This window comes from Sturnus vulgaris, chromosome 3 (genome assembly GCF_052056855.1).
Source record: "Sturnus vulgaris isolate bStuVul1 chromosome 3, bStuVul1.hap1, whole genome shotgun sequence".
NCBI lineage: Eukaryota > Metazoa > Chordata > Aves > Passeriformes > Sturnidae > Sturnus > Sturnus vulgaris.
Window position 1 is genome coordinate 3,825,078 of NC_142245.1, and position 24,025 is coordinate 3,849,102.

At 42.7% G+C, this 24,025-nt stretch overlaps 2 protein-coding genes and 1 long non-coding RNA gene across 13 annotated transcripts in view; 2 read left to right on the forward strand and 1 right to left on the reverse strand.

The window, feature by feature from the left end:
• The window catches only part of XPO1 (exportin 1), a 34,443-nt gene extending 31,554 nt beyond the window's left edge, over positions 1-2,889 (forward strand). For all 3 annotated transcript variants that reach the window (XM_088160745.1, XM_014895087.2, XM_088160746.1), the window contains 4 exons: positions 541-675; positions 795-954; positions 1,034-1,130; positions 1,840-2,889. In XM_088160745.1, coding sequence (XP_088016871.1) covers positions 541-675; positions 795-954; positions 1,034-1,130; positions 1,840-1,986 — 539 coding nt within the window. In that variant the 3' untranslated portion in view covers positions 1,987-2,889. The remainder of the gene's footprint in view (positions 1-540; positions 676-794; positions 955-1,033; positions 1,131-1,839) is intronic.
• A 2,837-nt stretch (positions 2,890-5,726) lies between these two features.
• Positions 5,727-9,172, reverse strand: LOC148224139 (uncharacterized). Its single transcript, XR_015802059.1, has 3 exons — positions 8,904-9,172; positions 7,273-7,408; positions 5,727-7,098 (listed from the first exon to the last, which is right to left on the reverse strand). It is a non-coding gene; the product is annotated as an uncharacterized LOC148224139 (long non-coding RNA).
• Positions 9,173-9,774: 602 nt separating this feature from the next.
• The window catches only part of USP34 (ubiquitin specific peptidase 34), a 109,918-nt gene continuing 95,667 nt past the window's right edge, over positions 9,775-24,025 (forward strand). For all 9 annotated transcript variants that reach the window (XM_014895088.2, XM_014895094.2, XM_088160747.1 and 6 more), the window contains exon 1: positions 9,775-9,929. In XM_014895088.2, the coding sequence (XP_014750574.2) occupies positions 9,887-9,929 (43 nt within the window). In that variant the 5' untranslated portion in view covers positions 9,775-9,886. The remainder of the gene's footprint in view (positions 9,930-24,025) is intronic.

Here is a 24,025-nt window from a genome sequence, read left to right on the forward strand (position 1 = left end):
TTTCATTCTTGTAGCTGGAAGAGAGCACAATTACGATTTCTACTTGCACTTCTTTGCCATGTGAGCATTGGCACTCGTCTGAAATGGCTGAACACATGCAGCAATTTAAAATGGTGCCACAAAAAATGGTGAAACCAGTGATTCTTTTAGCCATTTAGGGATGGGGAAAAAGGATGTTTTTTCAGTTGCATTTCACCAAGTAAAGTAATTGAAGTTTCCATTTAAAGCTAAACATTAAAACATCTTTCCTTGTTGGAATAGCCAACACTGTTTGCTCATCAGATGGTGTGATTGGCTCTTTATCTAATGATATTATAATATATCTATAATAATGATATTATATCTACATCTAATGATGTTATAATGAAGCTGAAGGGATGTGCCATGTCTGGGAGGCAGAGCCACCACTTGTGCCATGCTGGGCATCCTGCTGCCCATCAGGACTTTTTGGGACAATCCCGTTGTGTTGGAAAAGGCTGAAATCTTCCCAGCTGTTGGACTGTTGTTCCCTTGGTCACCCTTTTAATGCCTGTTTTGCAGGACTCCAGATCCTTTATACCCTACTCCAGAACGTTGCACAGGAGGAGACGGCTGCCCAGAGTTTCTACCAGACGTATTTCTGCGATATCCTCCAGCACATCTTCTCCGTGGTCACAGACACCTCGCACACCGCAGGTGAGAACGTGCCTGTGTGTGGGGCAGGTGCTGCAAAGCCATCCCCTCTGAACATCCAAATAATGTCACACATCCTGTTGTGAATAACAACTGCCCGTGTCTGGCTTTGATCCGTGCAGGTTTGACAATGCATGCGTCCATCCTCGCGTACATGTTCAACTTGGTAGAAGAGGGAAAAATAAGTACTCCGTTAAACCCTGGAAACCCAGTGAACAACCAAATGTTTATTCAGGAGTATGTGGCTAATCTCCTCAAATCTGCATTTCCTCACCTGCAAGAGTAAGTCTGCCATGATTGATTCATGCTTCTCTGTGGGTTCTTACTTTTTGGAATTCTAACTGATGCGTTTTGCTGTTAGTGCCCAGGTTAAGCTGTTCGTAACGGGACTCTTCAGTTTAAACCAGGATATTCCTGCCTTCAAGGAACACCTAAGGGATTTCCTGGTCCAGATCAAGGTATGTTGGGAATGCTTTTCTCAAGAAATGAAAAGCAGTTTTCAGCAGGATTTTGTTACACAGGACAGTATGGAGTCAGTGCTTGAGAAATGAAAGTTATTTTTGCATTTTTTAAAAATGCAATGACAACTCTGTCCAGTAGTGTGTGTGACTGAGTGGTGTTTGTGGAACCTGTTTCACTGGGATTTAACTTCATATGTTGGGTTTGAATGTCATTGCTTGTGTTCTACATTGTGCACACAATCCTTATGTCTTAGGACAATTGCAAAACTAAATCTAATGGGAAGTAAGCTGGTTTTTAACCAGATTTTTTTCATTCTGCTTGGAATTGAGACCAGTTTTGAAATTCACTACGCTAATGATATGCCTTTATTTTTTTGTAAGGATGCTGGAATGATAAGATTGTAGGAAATAGTTTGTTAATTCATTTTGAGACTGTAATTGTCAGGTATTTCAGAATTGTAACAATTCTGCTTTAATGGTAATGCACTCTAGACGCTGGGTTTGGCATCCCATTCTGTAACACATGGTGAACTTGTTTAAGTATTGCTTTATATTAATTGTGACTTCAGGAACAGAAAACCTGACGTGCAAGTAGCCTGTCAGGGAACAGGAAGGGAAGATGGATGTTTCCTGTATAATTTTGGAAACTATTACTCTGCCTTAAGCACTTGACAATAAACTGATGTTTTTGTGTGAATTATCCCAGGAATTTGCAGGTGAAGACACATCAGACTTATTCTTGGAGGAGAGAGAAACGGCCCTTCGGCAGGCTCAAGAGGAGAAGCATAAACTTCAGATGTCTGTACCTGGCATCCTTAATCCACATGAAATTCCTGAGGAGATGTGCGATTAAAAGCAAAAATAAAACAAGTTTTGCAGTTTTCTTTCTGTACAGCTACTTTGTTGTGATAGAAGAAAACAGCACTTGGATATTTGTTGACCAAAATGATGCCAATTTGTAAATTAAAATGTCACCTAGTGGCCCTTTTTCTTATGTGTTTTTTGTATAAGAAATTTTCTGTGAAATATCCTTCCATTGTTTAAGCTTTTGTTTGGTCATCTTTATTTAGATTTGCATGAAGTTGAAAATTAAGGCATTTTCAAAGTAATTACTTCATGCCCATTTTGTGGCTAAGGGGAAAATAGGCAAAACGTAACTTGTAAAAGACTATATTGCAAAATAATACAATTTCCTGTAAGAGTATCGATTTTAAATTCGGAGTCATTTTCTTTCTAGTCTGTCCTGCAGTCTAGGAGAAAAGGTAAAGAGTAAAGCAGATTGAATTAATTGTTAAGCAGAGGATCCTAGTGCTGCGTTTGTTCTGATGAGTTAGCAGCTTTCTGGACTGAGTGGTAAGGCTATAGGCTACGTGTATTTGCAAGTTGTATGGCAAGTTTGCAGCAAGATCATGTGCATATCATCCCATTGTAAAGCAACTTCTAAAGAGTATGGGAACACAGTACAGTTAGTTATTTTTACACAGTTCTTTTGTTTTTGTGTGTGTGCTGTCGCTTTGTCGACAACAGCTTTTTGTTTTCCTCAATGAGGAGTGTTGCTCATTTGTGAGCCTTCATTAACTCGAAGTGAAATGGTTAAAATATTTATCCTGTTAGAATAGTCTGCATCTTTTTAACAACTCATAAAATAAAAAAAAAAACTGGCTTTTGAGATGACTTATACTAATTTACATTGTTTACCATGCTGTAGTGCTTAAAGAACACTACTTAAGAGCAAAATAAACTTGGTTTACATTTATTTTTCTTTCTTTGGCTTATTCTTTTATTGGATGAAAATGCTGTGATCATATTTAAGATTTGTATTTGAAGGCGTAGGAAGAGTTCCTTGAGGTCTTAGATAACTATTGCTTCTGGCTTGCCTCATCTCAAGGACTTTGGTTGTGCTTGAAGTTACCACGAACTAAGTTGGGTTCCATTTGGAAGTACAGTAGCTGTTCTGACTTACCTCCATGGATAACTATTCCATACCACGTTACTATAAAATGCCAGGAATGAGGTACTCTTGCTCTTTTTCTCTCTGGACTCTTTGCAATTTATTTCAAAGAGGTATTGCACTGTATCTTGACTAAACAGTTAATAATAGTCCATGTTAATAACATGTGTAGACAAGATCTACGGTTATTTTTCTACCTAAAGTTTTGTAGTTCAATGATTTTCACAGATTTATGAAGCAGTATGAACACTAAGGTTGTGTACAGTCTTGGCTTCCCCATCTCTGTCGTGTCTTGTCTCTGTTCTCTAACAGTCGGTGTCGAGCTCTCCCGAAGTTTCTCCGTGGATTTGGTGTCCAGTCTCCTACTGGGACGAGGTGTAGCCGTTGTCAGAGAGCTGTCACAGGAGCCAGGCAGGCGTGGGGGTGTTGTGTGTCCCTTTGGGTGCTGTAGTTCTGGACTTTGTGCTGTGTATTCCTTTGCAGTAGAAGTGCATGAGTTAGCAGTGTTCCTGTAGGATGTAGCTGTGCCTGGAATGTTTCCAGGCTGGAGTCTGGGCCCCTCTGTGTCTGTGAGCATCTCCCCGTGCCTTTTACCCTGGCAAAGCTCAGCAGCTCCCACGGGAAGGGCCTTGGGCGGTGGCACTGGGAGCTGGCACTGCTTGGACACCTCCTCAAAACCCCATGGCTGGGACTGCCTACAGCCTCCCGAAGTCTAAATTACTGCCTGAGTTACAAAACCCATTTCTTACTCTCCTTAAAGCTCCCAGTTGCAGCTTTTTCATGTCTTCCCACCAACGTGGAGCTTTCTGCTCCACCCTCAAGGCAATATTGTCTTTATTGAGCAGTTTAAAGTGCAGCAGTTGAAGTCCTGTTGAAGGACACATCTGGAAAGGACATGAAATGGCTTGTGAGCAGGCTGAGTCGCAGCATTAGAGCTACAGATGACCAAAAGTGTGCAGAGAAATAAGAAAAGGTTATTAAAATGGAAATAGACCCCACCAGTAGCAGCTCACATCCCGTGAGTCACAAGAGCTGAACGCTGAATTGGTTCTGATGTGTGGTGGCATTAACTCTGCATTCAGAACAGTTCTGAACAAAAATACACACATTTGTGGTTGATGCACCTTCCTTCAAGGTTCAATTAGGCTGAGGCTCATGGTTTGTTCGTTCACTGAAGATTTAAATGTGACCCAAACTACAGAAACTACAAACCCAAAATGTATTTTTATGTTGATTCAGAGAAGAGTTGTTTAGGTTATTTTGATACCTTGTGAGTTCTCTAGTAACAAAATTCTAATCTTAGGTTTTGCTTCCCTTTGAGATCTAAAAATTTACTGTGGTCTTGTCTTGTTCTCTTAAGATAATTGGTGCCTTTCCCTGATCTCTGCAGCTGCTATAAAAATGCAGCATCTGTGGAGTTCTGGATACCATTAAAGATTTGACTTGTGTGTGTGCATATTTCTACACATTTCTAGTGCAGTTATCCTGAATGTGAAAAAAAAAAAAAAAAAAGACAATGTACATCTAAGAAAGTTCTAGTTCTAATGCACACTCTGTAAATCAAAGTATATGGGTAAAAAGCATGAACCATCATAAACATCTCCATAACTTGTAATTATATGTAAACCAATGTTTTGTGCATATTTCTATACAGATTTTACAAAAAAAAAAAAGAAAAAAGAAAAAACAGTTCTGTGTACTCCAGGTACATCGATAAATACAAATATTTCGGGGTGTTTTCTGTGTTTACATGAATTGATTGTCAGCTGATGAAGACACCCCAAGTACTTGTTTCAGGCTGCCATGATGTGTTTGCTACTGTAACTGAAGCAGATTATCTTCCAAAGCATTTTAGGTTAGTTGGTTTTGGTTTTTTTAAACTAGAATAATTTGGTGTGTGTTAATCTGATTGGTTTAAGTGAACTATTTTCCAATAAAGCTAATATTTATGCAAAAAAAAAGCTTTAGAAATGCTCATCTCTTTAGGAAGCTCTAAGAGTTACTGCTGATAGATTTTAGCACTGCAAAGGCAATAAAACTTCAGCTTTAAGGGGAAAAAAAAGAGGAAAAGATGCTGAAAATAATGCATTAAAATGCCTGAGGTGAGGAATTTGCCTTGGTGCTGTGGTGAGGGACCAGACTGTCCCAGAGTCCATTTATCACTGAGTAAATGATAATTATTGATCCCAGACTCCTGGGGTGCTGGAAAGTGTGGCCAAACTTCCTTCTCCCCCTTACTAGCTTTGTCTCCAGGTGTTACAGAGCCAAACTGAAATGTTGGAGATAGCTCCTGAAAAACCATCAGTAAAAGAACAATCCTGTCCACCTGCCCATCAGGAATGCTCCTCTGCACTTCATTCCTCAAGACTGAATTTATTTTTAGGCTTTCAGCTTCAGGACATGCTCACTTCATTGTCCAAGGCTGTCCCTGTCAGCAGGACTCCCTTGGGAAAAGGTTTGGCCCTTCCTTTTTAGGGAGTGATTTTTCAGGTCATTATCCCATGTACAATGCACCTCAGCTACCTGAAAGTCCCAGATTTCACACCTCCAAACCTTTTTTTTGTGTTTTAAGTCTGTACAGGGAAAGATGGGATTGAGGAGGAGTATTTTGGAGGTTAAAAGTATGGAAGAAAACGAGAGACTCAGATTTTTATTTTTATTTACTCCTTGTAAGTCAAAGTCACCCAGCATTTTTTCCTGGGTTATCTCTTCCCAGATTCACATTAATATCGATGGGGGGGGCTGGTTTTTGGTTGTGAACACCCTTTAAATCTTAAATCCTTTTCAGAAATCTCAGCTTTTCCTGAGTCTTGAAGTCTGCAGCCTTTGGTGGATCTTGTGATTTCAGCAAATACTATCAGGAAGAATGGGCCAATAGAATTTTCCCTCATGTGCTGGAGAGCAGGCTGCAGCCCACTTCCTACCCCAGTGCTGGTTATTTTAACAGGGACATTATTGACCAGACAGGAAAAGTTCTCCAAAAGAACAGTGCAAGTGTGGGTTTCACTACTAAAAAGTCCCAAAGAGGTCCAAATGTACAAGAGAAGCTGCCTGGATCACTTTGGTAGTGGTTCAGTTTCTGGTGGCAGTCTCTCATGCTCAGAAACGTCTGTACTTACATGATATTTGTGGCCAAATTTTGAGTATTCTATACTATGGGGTAAATAAATTTGCATTTGTCTTTTCAGGGTGCTGTGATACCAAATTCTAGTTTGACATGAACCCTGTTAAATATAGTTTAGAATGCTAAAAGAGCAACGAAAGGCAAGTGCTGATACTTAAATGTGAGTAAACTTAAACTGATTCTGTTGCTCGTGGTTTCCAGCAGCATTCCAGACACAAGGTCACAGATTTAACTGGACTCCAGTTACACTACTAGCTCAGTGTTGGGATGTGAATTTTGGAAGTTCATGTTCTTCCTCTTAATCCAGCCCCAAACTTTGATTAAGAATTTTCATTTTGCCCAAGTTTTGCATTTATCTAAGTTACTCCTCTAGAAAAACCGAACTGTGCTGGCACTTTACCAGCACAAATATTCCCAGATGAGGAGCACTGCAGCCAGGGGAAGGGAAGAGGCATCCTGGGGATAAAACAATCTTGCTGAGATGGCACACAGAGAGAAGAAAGGTTAAGAGGAAAAACAAAGCATACAAGAGCAGGAGGCTGATGATCTCTGGAACCAGGCCACTGACATGTCTTCAGCTTGGAAGCTAACATTTAATTTAAAAGAATTCAATTTAGTATCTAGTTAAAAAAAAATGTGTGCAGTAAAAGGAATCAGGCTTTCAATACTCTGTTCTGCTCAAAAGCAGGAGGGAGTCAAGGTCACCCATGCTCTTCTGCTGTATACCTTGAGCTTGGCATGTGACACCACGCTCCAGAAGGTCCCTTCTGCTGACTCGGGTGTTTACGTGGTGCTGCACTCAGATCAGACAGCTGATTGCTCAGGAAAACCATCTTTGAAGATGTTCTGGCACTTCCTTCTGAGTCTGTTACAAAAAGTTACTGCAGGGCCTGTAGAAGGAAGAAAGAGCAGAGAGAAAAGTGCAAATTCAAACCAGATGATGCAGATTGTAAAATGAGGCGTTCTACAAGAACTGAAATAATCTTGGACACACAGAAGGTAAGGCAGCACAACATCAAGTGAAAACTAACAATAGATGCACAACATAAAATCCTCTGATCTACCTTTTGATGGACCTCAAGCTTTGAAATCGGTGCTGTAGAAGATAAAGGTGGTCACTACGTTAATTCAGGCATGAACAGAACATAATTACAATGTTCTGGACTCCTTTTATTCTTCCCTTCTGAATTCTCAGGCTAGCTGGAAGAGATGAAGCAACCAAGAAAGGCTTGACAGGGTCCAGTACATCTGTGTCATTTTAATAACTAAACCAGTTAGCTATTAAATAGTTGTTGTTATTATTATGGAGGTTTAGTGACATAACCAGTTAGTTTAATAGCTAACTAGCTCGTGGTGGTCAGATTCTTATCAACAGAAAAGACACTGTCAGGAATTCAAAAATCTACAAATTAAGGAGAAAGATCAGTAAAAAGTTTGAGGGAAGTTTTTACTCAGAGTTCATCCTCTCTCTTGCATTACTACCCTTTGTTATTCCCATTTGAAATCCATTTGCATTAACGTGTTATGTGACTTAAAGTGACAGACAAGGAATCTGTGTCTCTAGACTCTCAGGTTAATTTTCTGTATTAGTTGAAATTAGTAAAAGGAAATTTCAGCAGGGAATATTTAGGAACGGCTATCCTCGCTGATAAGCCTAACTTGGAAACTATTTCAAAACCAAGCAGTGCCAAGAACTCTGGGTGAAACATCATTCTAGTAGATTCCTGACTTGCACTGTAGTTGTTCTGTACCTGTTGTTTACAGTAAATTGTCTTTTAGTTTTAAAACACCAGTGGAAATTTTTGTTGTAATTTAACAAAGAGATGCCTTGAGGATTGTTTGGAGGTGAGCATTCTGTGCTCTGGAATGGGAGGTGACACACACAACCACCACGGTGTTATCAGCCTGGATAAATATGCACATGGAATTAAAAACAACCCCAGAACTGCATCTCAGCAATGCCATCAGATTTATTTCAAGTGGAAGAAATATGAGACAATTCAAAACAATTTCTTGGGGTTCCCCCCCCCCCCCCCCATTTGGTGATTCTATTTGACTTTCTATTAAACTACATTTCATCTGCATTGCGGCTATTAATAGATTTGGGTTTTTAATCCTGTGTACAGGTCGGTAAACTCGGAGGCTTCGGAGCAACACACGGACTCACCACTGGGTGGTACTACAGAAATAAAAAATAGCGCTTAATATTCGGGAAGTGCCTACTTTGGGGGAGAAAAGCCAGCCAAGATCCATCATGTGATCCATATTCCAGTTACATGTACCTGGGAGAGGGAGCAGCATTGAGAGATGGCAAAAAAAAATAAAAGGATTGGGCTTTTTTTTTTTTTAATTGAAAACAGATATTTGCCTGAAAATTTGTCGTCCACGGGTTTGAAACCTCGTTCAAAACGTACACCCAAGACAGAATGAACCAACTGGTAGTTTTAACAGCATAAATTATGTACCCTTAATAATTAAAGGTTTTCGTTTATTTTGACCGTGTCTTTTATCTAGAAAATGCTATTTCCAGCCAGTCACAGATGCCATTACTTATTGTACAGACTAAATCACGGTGCGAGAAGGGGGCAAAATAAAACCCCCAAAAACAAACCAGGCCGGTAAAAAAAAAAACAAAAAACAAAACAAAAAAACCCCATGACGTAAAAATAAATTAGTTATTAGTAGAAAACGCTACCGTGGCCCTCCAAAAACCCAAATTTTCGGGGTCCGGCCCGGCGGCGCCCACAGGTGCCCCCGCTCCCCTCAGCCGCGCTGGGCGGGAAGGAGATGGCGGCGCCTCTTCCGTCCCGCGCCGCGACGGCGGAAAACGCCAATAAACCACCCAAAAGACCTGGAAACCCGCCTGGAAGCCGGGAGCTTCCTCGCTACGAGCTCGGCCCGGCGTGCTAAGCGCTCCCTTCAGGCGGGAGGTCCCCGAGGCAGCCCGGCGAGCGCGGCGGCTGCGGGCGGCGAGGGAAGGGGCGGGCAGGCAAAGCCGCTCCCCCGGCGCTGTGACAGCGGCGGCGTGCGCGCGTTCCTGGCGGAGATTCCCGGCCGCGGGAGGCGGGAAGAGGGCAGGGAGAGGGCAGGGAGAGGCGCTTCCCGCCCTTCCCCGGGCGCGCGCCCAACCGCCGCCGCCGCCATTTTACCCTCCCGCCCCCTTGCCTCCTCCTCCTCCCCGCTCGCCGTCCCGCCGCTCGGAACCCGCGGTGGGAAGGCGGGGCGAGAGGGAAAAGGGAGGAGGAGGGACTCGGCCACCTTCGCCTCCTCCTGCCTGGTCGGAAACTGCCGAGCGGCGCCCGAGCGCCCTGTCCCCCCCTTCGCTCCCGTCCCCTCCTCCTCCTCCTCCTTCCCCCTCAGCAAAATGGCGGCGCGTGGAGTCCCTGGGAGCCAGTGAGTGACTCGGCTTCTCCTCCTCCTCCTCCTCCTCCTCCTCCCCGCCGCCGCTGCCGCCGCCACCACAGGCTCATTTGCATTGATCAGCCGCCCCGGATCCCAGACCGGCCCCTACCTCTCCCCCCCCCCTCCCCTTCTCTTCCCATTCCTTCCCGCCCCCTCCCTCCCCTCCCCCCCGGTGACCCCCGCCCCGGCCCCCATCAATCATCAATCAGCAGCACCGAGCGGATCAATCAATGGTCGGGAGGAGGCGGCGGCGGCGGCTGCTGCTGTTAATGAACAATGTGTGAGAGCTGCGCCGAGCTGCTGGAGGTGTTAAATGAGAGTAAGTGCGGCCGCCCTCCCCCGCTTCCCTCCCCCCGGGCCGGGACCCCGCGGACCCTCCTCTGCACCGGGTTACAGCCCCGCTTCGCCTCCTTCCTCGCCTCTCCCCGCCCGCCTCGGGCCTCCCGGGCGCGGGGTTCCCTCTCTCCCCTGCCATGGAGGAGCTCCCTCCATGCCCTGCTCGGCGCTTCCTTCCCCCTTCCTTCCCCGCTCCCCGCGGCCTGGGGCGGGCCTGCCGCCGCCGTGTCCCCGCTCCATCCCCCCTTTCCCTCGGGATCCGCATCTCCGGCAGCCGCGGCGGGGCCTGGCCGGGCTGAGGAGCTGCTCGGGAGCCGCTCCGGGGCAGCCGGGCCTGGGCTGGGTCCCTTTTAACCAGCAGTAGCAGTAGCAGCAAAGGCGGCTCGGAGTGATCCTGCCTCCCCCTCCCTGTGGCTGGCCTCGGTGCGCGGTGCAGGTGCTTTTCGGGCACCGATTCTCCCGAAGCTCTGAGGGAAGCGGCGCCTGGAGGAGCCTGGCTCGGCTCGGCTCGGTTGGGAAGGTGCTGCCGGGTGTTTGGCTTCGGGGGTGGTCTCTGGCTCCCTACCGAAGTTTCCTCTTGACGAGTGTTGCCGGCAGGGTCGGAGGGGTGGTACAGCAGGTGTTCCCCCCGCTGCCGCCGGAATCGGGAGCGTTTGGGGCACGAAATTCCCTGTAGGCCTCGTGTATCCCCTTGGAACCTGCGCTCCGTGGCAGCCAAGGTACCTTCCCAGCTTCTCAGGAGCTCTGCCTCACGAACAAAGACCAAAAAACCACCATTTCTACGGATGCTGAGGAATTGAAGCAACTTACCGGCTGAAGTTTGTAATTAGAGGGAAGTTTAACTACCTCGGATCTCAAACATGGCATTTTTCCTGGTTGCACTCTGCAAATCCTGTTCCAGCAGAGTGGAGCACAGAATGCTGCCTAGGACAAGGTTTGGGTAGAGTTGTCCTCACTCTTTTGAGGCCCGTGTGCTGTTGTTCCTTAGGATCCTCCAGGAGTTCAATGTTGACCTCTTTCTTGCTGAAGAAATAGATTTCAGTGATGGCCAGCGTTTCGTTTGAGAAGTAAAAATGTAGGTGTAAAAGTAACTTCTAGGAGAGTTCAGAGGCTGGAATAAATCAGATTGTGTTGATATTACACACCAAATGGTTATGTAAACCATTTAAAGTAGGTTCAAAATAAGACTAAATTATCAGTTGTATATGATGACAGCTGCTTGTTGGAAGAGAAAACTGCACTTGCTTTGGATGGGTTGATCAGTAATCATTGCTTAAACTTGATTTGGATTGGTATGATCAAATAGGAGAAGTTGTAACATTAAATTTGATATTTCAAGGAATCCCTGGAATTCCAGTATGACTTGATTTTTACAGGTGTTTTAAGTTAATTGGGATTGATGGAGATAGATATTTCCCTATAGGTAAAGCAATATCTTCAATCATTTTAAGAATTCCTTTTAAACGTAGATATATCTATATATGTGTATATATAACTGGGCTATGGATAATTTAATGGTTCTGCATTATATCAGTAATATCTCTGCTATTAAGTAGAAGGAAATATGTCTTTGAAAGTCAAAATCCATTAGGAAAATTCTGAAGTACTGCTGCTATATAGTTAATTTCAAAAAATGCTGCTTAAGTGACATTAGGTTTGGCCTTCCCTTCAGAGAAAGAAGCCCCCTGTAAATCCCCAGAACTGTTTGGTGTGTGTGTTTGGGTACAAAGACATGTGACAAAAGTGCTCCCTTCTCACTGGATGAGACTGAGTTTTGAGGAAGGGGTGGTTCCTTTTATAACTTCCAGTTGAGTTGTGTTCCTTAAGTAATAATGAAAGGTACATAATACAAAAAAATGATGTCAAGCTTTGGTTTCTAAAACACTGCAATGAAATGAAAAGTGGTAGTAAAGAATGAGGTCATGCCCGAAATGTGTGAGCCACAGGCTGCCAGCAGCTTCCTTTGCTGCCCACGGAGCATTTGGGATCAGCTCTGCACTGGAACTACCCAAGCAGGGTTTTCAGAGAGCTCCGGGAAACAGCAGCTCCTTTCTTGTGGAATTTTTTGTGCTAAACCAAACGTTTTTTGCGTGGCTACACACTGGCCTTTGTCTTCATTTGCTCTAATGTTTACAAAATATGATTTGGTACCAATTGCCTTACAGGTGACTTGCAAAGGGGAGTGACAGCATCTCTCAGTGTGGTGTTTGGGAAGGAACACGTGGGAAACTCCTGATTTCTTCCTAAGAATTTACCAACGGAGGGGTGACAGAAGGGTGAAACTGAGCAGCTCTGCCATCAAACAGGCATTTTTTTATTAGAAGCATATTAGTCCCACTGCAAACTGCTACAGTATTCACCCACACCCCAGAGCTGTGCAGAGCTGGGGGTTTTGTCCAGCAGTGACCTTTGTGTGGGCCCAGGGTTGTGTCCAGGTCCTGCATCCTGATTTTGTCACAGGCAGTCAATGGTCCTGGCTCTGTGGCACTCAGGGGCTGCCTGAGGTGCTGAACTGGACACCTGTGGATTGATAAGTTTATTTTTTTGGCCAAAGGTATGTAAGCATGCATGTGTGTATGTATTTAACATACATTGCTATGCTTAAGCATGAGAAGCAGGCAATATTCAGAATTAGCAATGTTGGGTTTTTTGGTGTATATTTCTTTTTCTTCACTTGTAGCATCTTGATTTTCAGCATTTGATCTGCATATACAACCCTGTAAATTCCCTGGTGTTGAAGTTATTTCCTGAGAAGTAATAACTTCGAGTTATGATTTGATCCAGGAACTCAGTAAAATGTAAATTCCCCTAGACTTTAGAGGAGTTTTTGTACTATAAGACAATCTGTTCAGTCAGAGCAAACAGTCTTAATTTCTCACTGTAGGTTTCTTAGCATCATTTACATTATCCCAAGCAGGGTTTAATAGGAGTAAAGTCTATAAAGAGTCTGGTTTTTCTTTAATTAATCTTTCACAATATAAACATTTTTAGTAGCCTTTAATAGAAGAATAAAAGGAAGACACAATGGGCTGCTTTTTAAGATAAGGCCACTTATTTACAAAAGGCTTAAGAACAGATTCTCATGGCATTAATTATAGGGGCTCATTGAAATGTGCCCAAATTTTTCAGGAAAAGTGCATCGAGGACATTCTGTCATTTTATGTTAATCTACAAAATCTGTATCCTAGAATGAACCCTGATATACTTTGCATTCCTTAGTTTCTTTGGATGCCAGATCTTGTCAATCTAGGAGGGTTTATATTGAATTTCATTTGTTCTTGAGTGATATTTACATTTCTGTGCTGTCCAGAGGCCCTGATCAGGACAGCTCTGTTTTGCTAGGCACTGCATGGATACCCAGATAATCTCAACCCTCAAGTAAGCCAGAAAACACAGAAATGTCACATCAGAGGTGGGTTGGGCTGTCACAGGTCTCTTACAAGAGTCCTGCAGTTTGTTGTGTCCCACCTGGAGCCAGGGACACAGTTTGAGCTGTAGATCCACGCCATCCCCACGGAGGCACCTTGAGGATGTGGTGCTCTGTGCTGAGTGTTTGCCGAGTTCCAGACTGTCCTGGCAGTGCCTCCTCTTAGCTGGAAGTGTCACTCAGGTTCTCAGAGCACTCCTGAGTCAGCATCCTCACGGTGCTGGCCACGGCGTGTCCCAGAGAGCCCAGCTCAGCTGCCTTGCTACGAGGCTTCCCTTTGGGATTTCAGCTGATCTTGATGTGTGTTGACTTAGAACCCCGTAGATGATTTTGGTTTAGGTTTGGTTTGTTCTTCTTGTTTGGTTTGGGTTTTAGAAAAGTAAGAAACAAAGATTACGACATGGAAAAATAAGGTTTATTATGTAGTGGCAGCTGTGGTTTTAGGTTACCTTGGTAGGCCTCGGTTATTCCCAGTTCTTGGTTTCTTGGAACAAAGTTTGTTTTCTTCCCAGCATTCTGCTCTGCTTTTTACAATTATTACCTCTTTAGCCTGTTTTTTTTTTTCCCACTCAGCTCTGACATCTTATAAAGTCAGTTCACACTGATGATTAGAGCCTTCTAGATGTTATTCTACTACACCAGCTTGCAGGTTAGTTTTCTCCTCATGTTTCCTCTTTAGTAAACTAGAAAAATAAAAAACCCCAATGACCAACCCAAAACAAACCCCTCCAGTTTACTGAAGCACAGGAGATGAATGTGGACTCGCACTCTTGTTTTTCTCTCTGTTATCACTGTCAGCAGGCCTGCAGAACTGCTCCCAGGATGATCAGATCCATAAAACACTCGAGGTGCTGGAGTGCTTTACTGTTTGTATCGTTTCAGGATAGCCCTGAATTTGGATGCTGGAGATTCTTGGCTTGGCTCCTTGTTGTGTTGTTCTGGCATGTAGGGGGAGTACAAAGAGTAGCCTTGGAGGTTGGGTGAGGGGTTCCAAAACATTGCAGCATTCAGTTTGCTCTTTGGGATCTGGAGAGGATCAATATTTTATGCTGTCAGAACTCAGATATCAAGGATGTGTTATAATATTATTACAAATATTGCATCATTAACATCACTTGGTTTCCATGAGCTGCTCTCACTTGTTCAGTGGTTACCTGTAAACTTCAGGATTGATTACTTGATTACCTCTGGTGTTTTGTGCAGATCTCAAGTTTCATTTGGCTGTTTGATGATTCCTCTTGTGCAAAACTATAGAAGTTGTCTCTGTTGCTTGGTTTTTTTATTTCTTTTTTGGTTTTTTGCCTTCTTTAAAAGATTCATCTTTTTTTTTCCTTAAATGATATTCCCATGTTCAGAACATTTATTGGGGTAACTGCCCAACCTTTTGGATCATTGCTGTCTCCTATGGAAGAAAAGAAAGTCACTTGTTTGTAACACTGACATTCAGTAATTTTTTTCATGTTTACTTTTGTCTTTGACCCTTCTTAAGGCAGTGAGCAACCAGGCTTAAAGGAAGATGAAAATAACCTTTTCTTTGTAGCAGCTTTGCCAAATTGCAGTTATGGACTGTGAAGTGCTACTCCAAATGAGCTGGAGTAAATAGAGGGGAAAAAATGGAAGGAGGAACCTGTATCCTCACTAATTGTAAACTTTCTAAAGTGAAAGGGAAGGTGACACTAAGACAAAGTTGGTTTGTTTGTAATTGTAATGCAATTGAAGGAACAACTCTGTGACTTTAATAGCTAAAAGGCTTCTATTCTTGGGAAGATATTTCAGCTTTTGTTCTGTACAATTCTTTTGGTTCCTGTTATTTGATGTGATCAGAAATGATTTTGTCCTGAGACTTTTCCTGTTCAGGCTGCTGCAAACTGGTTCCTTCTCATTGCTCAAGCCACTTGATCAGTGAAGCTGAAGATGAGTTATATAAATCCCATTCTGCTGAGTTTTGTTGTGAGTTACAGACCACTGATGTGTATTTACCAAGATGCTTCTCTTTGTGTATAAGGAAATCTTCTGTTGGATAAGTACTTGGAATAGTATCCTTAAAGCCATGAGGCTCTAGCACTGTAGATTAGTCAGTGGATAACTTGAAGGAAAATGAAGAAAGCAAGAAAAGCATCCCTTGCTTCATGTTCAAAAGGTACTTGAGCAGTGTAGAGTTTGTCATCATGTTTCTCATGTGGGATTATTTTTTGGATGTGATTGGTGCTGTATTGCTTTCCCTCCATCAGGGTAGTTTTCAAGTCACCCAAGTCCCAAGCAGTTCCTGAGCCAAATCCAAGACAATGTGCTTTAGGCTGTCTGTGATGGTGTTGGGGGTGGTTCTTCTGCCACCAGAGCAGCTCTTGGAGCTGTCCTTGGCTCTGTCACTCTCGGGGAGCAGAGCAGGCTCCATTTCCCTTGGCCTGCCTTGGCTTTGGGACATTGAGGGTTTTGTCTGCCATGGAGACACTTGAGGCCATTATGAGCCTCGCCCATTCCTTTAATTCATAGAATTCCTTTTTGCTGCTGCTTCTTCCGTGTTTTTGCTAATACAGACTTTCCATGTTAGAGGTTTTAATTCCTTGCTACTTGATTTCTTTGTGGCACTGCAGTTTGCTTCCATCTTTCTGTGTTCAACTAATGTTGAGTCAGAAAAGCAAATCCTGGAGCTGTTTTCTGTGTCTTAAGTGATGAGCTGGCTGTGATTTGGCATTTTAGTGATTGGGAGGGAAGATCAATGTTTACTTCTTGGTTCCTTTCATTTCCTCTGTTTTCTTCTCTGAGTTTTTTTTTTTTTTCTGTTAGCTAATAGGGATTTCTGCAGCCCAAGCTACACCTTTGTAGTTGTCTGGATGCTGGGGCAATGTAAAAAAGTTTCTTACCATCCTCAGCAGCAAGTGGTTGTGCTGATTACTCAGTGCTGCTTGTAGTAACAGCATGCTGCAATTAAACAGAGTTGTGGCCATTTAATTTCTGTCATTTAAGCTTATATTGAGGTGATTTCTTCTTTGATTCTGTGCAGCAAATTGGCAGTTTTTTGAAAATGTGAAGAGGTAGGAAGCCATTCTTTCCACTTTGTTCCTTTCCTTGTATGGGAATTGATTTGCAATCTGAATGCTAAACACAGACACGCAACTGTGAGGATTTCTGTGGTGTTCTTAACACTCAGTAAAAATATCCAGCTTGTTGTAGATTTGCAGAGTTTCATTTCTGGAGTTGTTCAGATCCAGCAGGTCTGGTGGACAGTGAGCTTCTCAGGGGCACTCTGGTGCAAATGCATTGCTGTCCTGTGCATTTGTATAGAACTGCTCGTGAGATTTAATGCTGGAGCAACTGGTGGAAGAAGCTGAAACGTGTCAGAAAAAAATCTTTGTGGAAAATGCACTTTTGGGAGTTGACCTTTCTTCAGCTAATTTGTAGAAGGGCTGTGAGTAAGACTTGACAAACCTGTGACAATTGAGACTCATTTCTAGATCAGCATCCCTGCAGATGGTTCATTCCCATCAAGGAGGTGAGTGGCAAAACTTTTTTTGCCTTTTCCCACACTTCGAAGAAGCCTCCAATTCATTGCACTGACTTCCACTTGAGAGTTTTTAATCTGTGTGATTGTGTATGGAAACATGCTTTATGCTGTTGTTCGACACTCATTGTCTTTATCTCTCTGTTGTGCTTCTTGGATCATTTGGGGGGGATTTGATAATATTTAGCAAGAGTTTAATTTCATCTCCAGGAAGTGCTCGATTGCCTGTTTATTATTCTGTGACACGTAATTATTAAATTCTTCATCATTTAGGTTTCGATACAAACCCTACGGCTTTCACCAGCAGTGAAATCACTTTTAAGTGGGTGTGAACTGAAAAACTGGTATTTTTCAGAGTAATTTTCTTCCTGTAGTCTCTGTCTTTTGCGAATTTCATCATCAGATTGTGAGCATCAACAAAACTGACAGTGCTTTCACATCTGTGCTCTGTCTGTTTGGAGAAGCTGTGAACAGTGCTGGAAATGGACAGTGAGCTGTTTGCTTGGGAGGGCAGCTCCAGAAAAGCTGTAGAGGGGCCAGAATATCCAGATCTCTGCTGAGGAATTTGGGGACTGGGCTGTCTGTGGAAGGCTTGGGTAGCACAGCTGACCCACCCTTGACTGTGTGCTGGGATGGCACGCAGGCAACAGCTGATACAAGAGACTGAAAACTTTATTTTTCCTTCTTGGAACTGTTATGGGATGAAACTGGGGAGTGTGAGCTCAAAAGCTTGATAAAAGTAAGTTCTGCTTAGTTGAAGGACGGTCAGTGCTCCAAATCCTTGTCTGGTCTCTGACATTTTTCACAGTTAACAACAAACTGTTGCTGATTTACTTGGGATTGAATTATTTTCCCCTCTGAGCTACTTTTTTTACCTTAATATTTGAAGTGAAATTTGTGCCACAATTTTTCAAGTCCTAAGTGTCAGTGCTGGATCTGCTGATGTAATATTTAGAGTAGATGCAGTCTGATCAAGCTGATCAGAAATTGAAATAATTTTCTATCAGTGCCTTGGAAACTCAGTGGGTCTGAACAGCAGTTGCAGTTTGAGTCTGGAAAGAGTGACTTGGTTTTGAATTCTGTGAAGCCGTAGCTACAGATACTGCCCCATGTGCATTTGCTGTAAAAACATTTGTTTATATGAAAATGGCATCTGTAAATACATTTTCTGGTTGTAGGGGATGCTTGTCATGAAACTCCTCTCTTGGATATCCTTACATGGACCCTGTGCATTGCCTTCAGCCATCTCTTACTTCTCTTGTTTCTTTCAACCTACCAGCTTTTAAAAATTATATAATTGTTTTAGCCAATAAATTACCTAATACACCATGTGTTTGAGAGAATTACTAAATACAGATTATCTGGCACAAAGGAATACAAAATTTGAGTGTCTATCTGAAAGTTGAGATAGACAGTGACTTCACTGCTAGCCTGCCCTTTCTCAGAGTTTTATTGTCCTTTCTGAATGTGTTGCTTGCACCTGTGCTGATGGAAACAAATAAAGCCTTGGAGTTCAAATGCTGAGCAAGCTCTTCCTGGGCATTCAATGAACTGCCTGCAGCTCCATTGAGGATAATGCCCCATTGCCCATTTACCTCTCATCTCCTTGTTTAAGCAGGCTTAAATATACTCTGTAAGAAATGAATTAATCATATTTGCCTCTCACAGATTTTGTCCCTGAAACGTGGAGCACAGTCATTACATGCTTTTGTTGTAAATCTACTGGTAATCTGTTGTTTCTTAAGGGCCACGGTGGCTCAGTCTTGGGTCTTTTCTTTCTGGTTCTGGGGGAAAGCTGCTGTTGTCTGCAACTGATTCACAGCGTGCCAAGTAGTACAGCTGAACTCATTTGTAAAGTTCTCTCTTGAAAATAGAATGCTTCCTGGAGTAGGTATTTCAATTTTTGCATTCCTTGCTACACGTAATTAAAACTAATAGAAAACCTCTTTGGTTTTTGGAACCTCGTTCACTCAATTAAATCTTTGTTCTACTTATAAAGTAGTTTGATAGACTGAGTTCTGTGTCTTCACCTTAGAGTAGTATTTTAAAAGAAGTTCAGAGCTGGAGTATTAGAGAAAAATTATTCAAACCCAGTCATTCAAGTACTGATACATTATATTATTGAAAAGAAAGAATGCAAATACTCTCTTGCATACTGAAGGCAAGCAATCCTTTATCTGAGCAGTAGTTTTGGCATTGACACTGTCAGCCCTGGCTTTGAAATTTACCTTGGGATAATTGGTGATATGCTAGGAAATGCTCGAATTATGCAGTGCTTGTCCGATCCTGCATTGATTCCTTCAGAAACTTGTGGTGGCTGTTGTCAAAATATTATGATGGGCAGCCTGACTTTCCACATCTAGTATGTGTTTTGGTGATGTCAGGCAGACTTGATTGTGGAAATACTGCCTAAATTGAGCTGGGCTTTTTTGTTTTGTTTTGTTGGGTTTTTTTCTTAATTAAAAGAGGAGCTATGACAACTTCAATACAAAGGGAAAACCACAGCCTTCCCAGAATTGTAACATCTTGTCTTGGAGTCAAAGACAATTCACAATACTGTGTTAAAATAGGACTCTGAAATAAGACTGCTACTTTTTCCTTTTTTTTTTTTTTTTTTAAAACACCAGTGAGTGGCACAGATGCTTTGAAATTGCTTTGTGGGTTTTTTTTCATTAGTAATATGTAACTTGCCTTTCCCTGGAGAGGGAGGACTGCAATATCGTGGCTGCTGAGGATCCCAAGATAACAAAGCATTAGGAGATGCAGTGCAGAGATCTCCCAAATCCTTTCATGGACTCCTGTCTGACATGACTGACATGGAGCCAGTGCTGCTGAATGCTGCTGGACCCAGGCTCAGCCCTGCTGTGCTGCCAGGCTTTCGTGGAAATGCAGCAACCTGGACATCCCAGGAGCAGCTTTGTGCATTCCTGCTGTGCTGGGCAGGGGGGTGTAAAGGACATTGTGAAGAGGACAAAGTGGAGACTCCTGGTCAATTTTCTTGGGCCAGCAGAGCCAGAGCAAGATGCAGTTTGGCCCAGTTTATTCCATTCCCAGCCAGATATCCCACCAGTGGGTCTTAGCCATTTCCTACTGTGTTTGATCAAAAAGGCCATATGGGAATTACAGAGTGTTTAACTGATGGAAGCTCATTCTGCTCCTGGAACCTGTGATGGGATTACTTCTCTGTGCTGCCTGGGATGCTGCTGCTTCCTCAGTCATTGGCATAACTCAGCCTGAATGATGTATTTCATATTCCCATCTTATCCTGGCCAGATTTCCACCCTTAGGCATCCATGGTTTCAGTAGTGGTGAACTTTGAGCTGTGGCTCACTGAGTGGGAGAAGTGTAGTAGCTTAGGCTGGTGTAGTGACTTAGGCTTGGCTTTGTGTGCAAGGTGCAGTGTTGCTGCTTGATCTGCTGGACCTGGCCTGGCTCATGCTGCAGCACAGCTGTTCTGCATTTGAGATGCTGTATCTGAGAGATTGTGGTTCACTCGGGTAGTTCTGGGTAAAATCAGCTCTAGTGTGCTGGCTAAATCCGGGTATCATCTGATAATTGGCATTTGACTGCATTTAAAACTGTGGAGCTGTTCCTGGAAGCAGTGGCTGTGGCAAGTTCTCTTTGAGAATGTGGAAATCTTAAGGTACACTCAAGAAAGACTTTTTGTTTAGGTGAACATCTGCAGCCATTCTAAAGGAGGGACAGTTTAACCCAAAGCAAATGTGGCCTAGCATGATGAAAACTTCAGGGTGGCATCACTCCTGTAAGGTGCCAATTCCTAAATTGCACACAGCTGCCCAGAGCCAGCTGCTGCTGCTTTGCTCCAGACTGCATTAACTTATTGTGATTACAATAAGGAGAACAGGTGTTTGCTGGAGAACATAGGGAGGTGGGATGGGAAGGGAAATGGAGAGATGGAAAGAGAGAACTTGTTGGTGATAGCAGAGAACCAAGCTGAAGGCAGCAGGTGTCTGAGGTGAGCTGATTTGCCCTGTTCTGGTGAAGTTGTATCTTAGAAGTGCTGTCTGGTCAGTGAACGTCCCAAGGCTGATTCTGCTCTTTGTGTAACTGTGCTGACACTTCAATACTGAATTGAAACTCCTCAGGTCTGATCTCAGGGTGGCTGTGAGGAACTCAGGTGCTGATAACCAGCAGATGCTGTTGGGACACCAGTTGAAATTGCTTTTTCCCTGCTGTTTTGAGTAGCTCCTGTATTTCCATTCCTAAGAACACAGTATTGTTTAGACTTTCAAACCTTTGCCAGTTTTGTTGAAATTGCCTTTTTTCAAAAGTTCATGTCTGACACGATCACTGTTTTTTCCCAAAGGAAATGAGGCTCTTAAAGTTGCTAATTCCTTCTTTAAGCAGATAATGTTGTCTTCAAAATATTTTTGTTTTAATATTTGTATACTTCATAGTTAAAAAGTTGCAGGAAAGGAATCTTATCTACCGGGCTTTATCAGTATTTATAAATACAAGAAATTTAGAGTTTGATGTGGACTTAAAATGAATTGAGGTGTGTCATGGGATGGAGATGGTTGAAGTTATCTGTGATGCTCTGGTGATCATTAAAGGCACTCACGCAACTTGATCAGGCCGTTATAAAATTGTATTGGGATGGAGTTTGGGGTTATAGATCTAATTGTTCCTGGCATTTGAACAAGTGTTTCTAATACTTGTTGAAGAATTAACTTTTTGTATTTTCTAGTATATTCTGCAGTTACGTTTCTTTTTGATGTGTATCTAGTCAGTATTCTGAGATGCTTTTATGTTATGGAGACCAAGAGGTTCAAAGAAAAATTTTTCCTCACTGAAAAGTTGTAGGGAAGTTTGGACAGTGGACCCTGTCCTATTAAATCCTTGTCAAAGATGGCTGCAGAAAAGTTGGGAAGAACTCTGGTGAATCAATCTAAGGCAGTCATGAATTCTTTATAATAAAAAAAGTAACAGGTGAAAGTAGAAAGGGAGTGGGAGATGCTGAACTCTTGTGACTATCATCTTATGTGCTGTTGATCCTAAGCTAAAGAAATCCCCTACTAATCACTGAAAAGATCTCAATGCATTGAAAAAAATCTGCTGGTTCTCTGTGTGAGCAATGGTACTCACAAAAAGTTACACATTTTTATGTGTGTATACATATGGATTTCTTTCAAGGTTAGTATTATTGCTCCTAATGCTGTTTTGTTTAGTGTATGGCTCGTTGCCTCTGTTTATTTTGTATCAGTGACCAATTTCTGAGAATAATGTTCATTCTGCAAGTGATCTGGTCTTTCCCATGAGAAGCTGATATCAGATGAGGCTTGGGGGAGGAGGAGGGGGAGGGAGCACAATCCATACTCAACTGGACCTCGTCACAATTTGGAACATGGAGAAATTAGAGTTACAAATGTTCAAGAGTGTTGTATTATTTACTTTTGTCTCTGTTATGTTGCTGAAAGTAGAGAAGTGCACTTTTAAAAATTGTTATTTTTGCTTGCCATTTGATTTTGTACTTGGTATGATAAGTGACCTTTGGATATAAGATATTCCCTGCAAGTCCAGCATGATGGTTGTCCTTGAGGTCTAATTACAGTGTGTTCCTCTAGCTCCCAAGTTCTTGCTAAAAATGCACTTAGGAGCTTGGCTTCCTTTGGCCACAGATGTATTTTGAAATTATATTGCCCCGTTCTTTGCAGTTGATTTGGTTTTTTTTTCTCATCTTCTGTCGTTTTCTTGGTTTAGTCAGTTTATTTCTAAGGGTTTTTCTGAGTTGGGGAGCTCGTGTTTGTAGTACATATAACACACTTTTAGCAAATCACCCTTCTGTGAAAGATTAGGTAAATTACACAAGTTTTCATTCAGAGCTAGCCAAGTAAAACAGGAGACTGGGGAAACAGCAAGGAAATTATCTTTTTTTATTTTTTATATGAAATGTTTTAAATTTTTACTTTGACCGTGGTGTGTTTTGGCTTCTCATCAGCTACTTGAATAAACAATTACACTTTAGGTCAGTCTGATTTTTTTTTTTTTTTTTTTAAACAACATCTGAAAACTTAGACACTAGAAGATGTTAAATCATGTTAGTTATGAGCTCAGCTTTTTGTTCTGTGGTTTTACTGTGATAAAAAGATCTCTGAACCATCTTGTGACTACTCAGTGAGATGAGCCCTTGCAAGCATGTGGAAAGACCCCATTTCTTGCATTATATCGGTAGAACATATTTAGCTGGAATTTACCTGCATCCTAGTTTTCCTTCTTTTTGCTGGTTAGTTGTGTGTTTAAAGCCTTGAATATTCGGGTTTTTTGAGACTAATAGTAACCACATCTTGGCCCACAGCTGAGCAATATTGGGGTGAAGTTGCTCCAGGTGGGGCGGGGCAGTTTTACAACTCCGGTTACTCCAAAGGTGTTTATTTCACATTCCTCACACTTCCCTTCCCGGCTTCCCCTGCTCACAAAGTGCCAGCCTGACGATTCCGTGGCTTACAAAGCCAACAAGAATGTGGGTAGTTTTCAGCTGGACTGGCCAGTTGGATTTGTGCATTTCCCACTCTGGCTGTCAGGGTTCCTGGGCAGTGTTGATGCTGTTTGAAATGCGTGGCTATGGATGCCATTGCAGTGTGGGTTTGAAGTGGGATATATTGATCGTGAAATTGGAGCTGGTGCAGGGTAAAGGTGTTTGTGTGTGTGGAATGTAAGAGGGAAAAGGAAGGGCTGGAGGATGGAAGGGTCTGAGAGGCTTTAACTGAGAAGAAAGTGTTGGTAGAGCAAATTTAAGGAAAGAGAAGAAAGTTGAGCTCAGAGATTGGGAAGGAGAACATCTCTGCCTGGAGAAGGAGCAGCCACTGCAGACATGAAGGAGCTGAGCCTAGGATTGAAGTGTCACTGCTGGGACAGAAACTTAGAGATCCTGGAATGCCTGCCTGGAAAGCTCTGGAACACACATTAACAATTATTACTCATGAAAGCACTCAGGCTGCCACTTGGATGAGGTTTAGAGGCTCTTAGAGAACACGGGGCTAACTTAGTGCATCCTGTGGGAATCACTGTCTTAGGTGTGAAACTAGGGACAAGTCTTGTCTACCAAATCAATTTGCTGGAAGGAGGCTTGGTGCCATAGAAGTTTTTGGAGAAGTTTAACATGATTCTTACTGCTGGATTTGAAACAGTG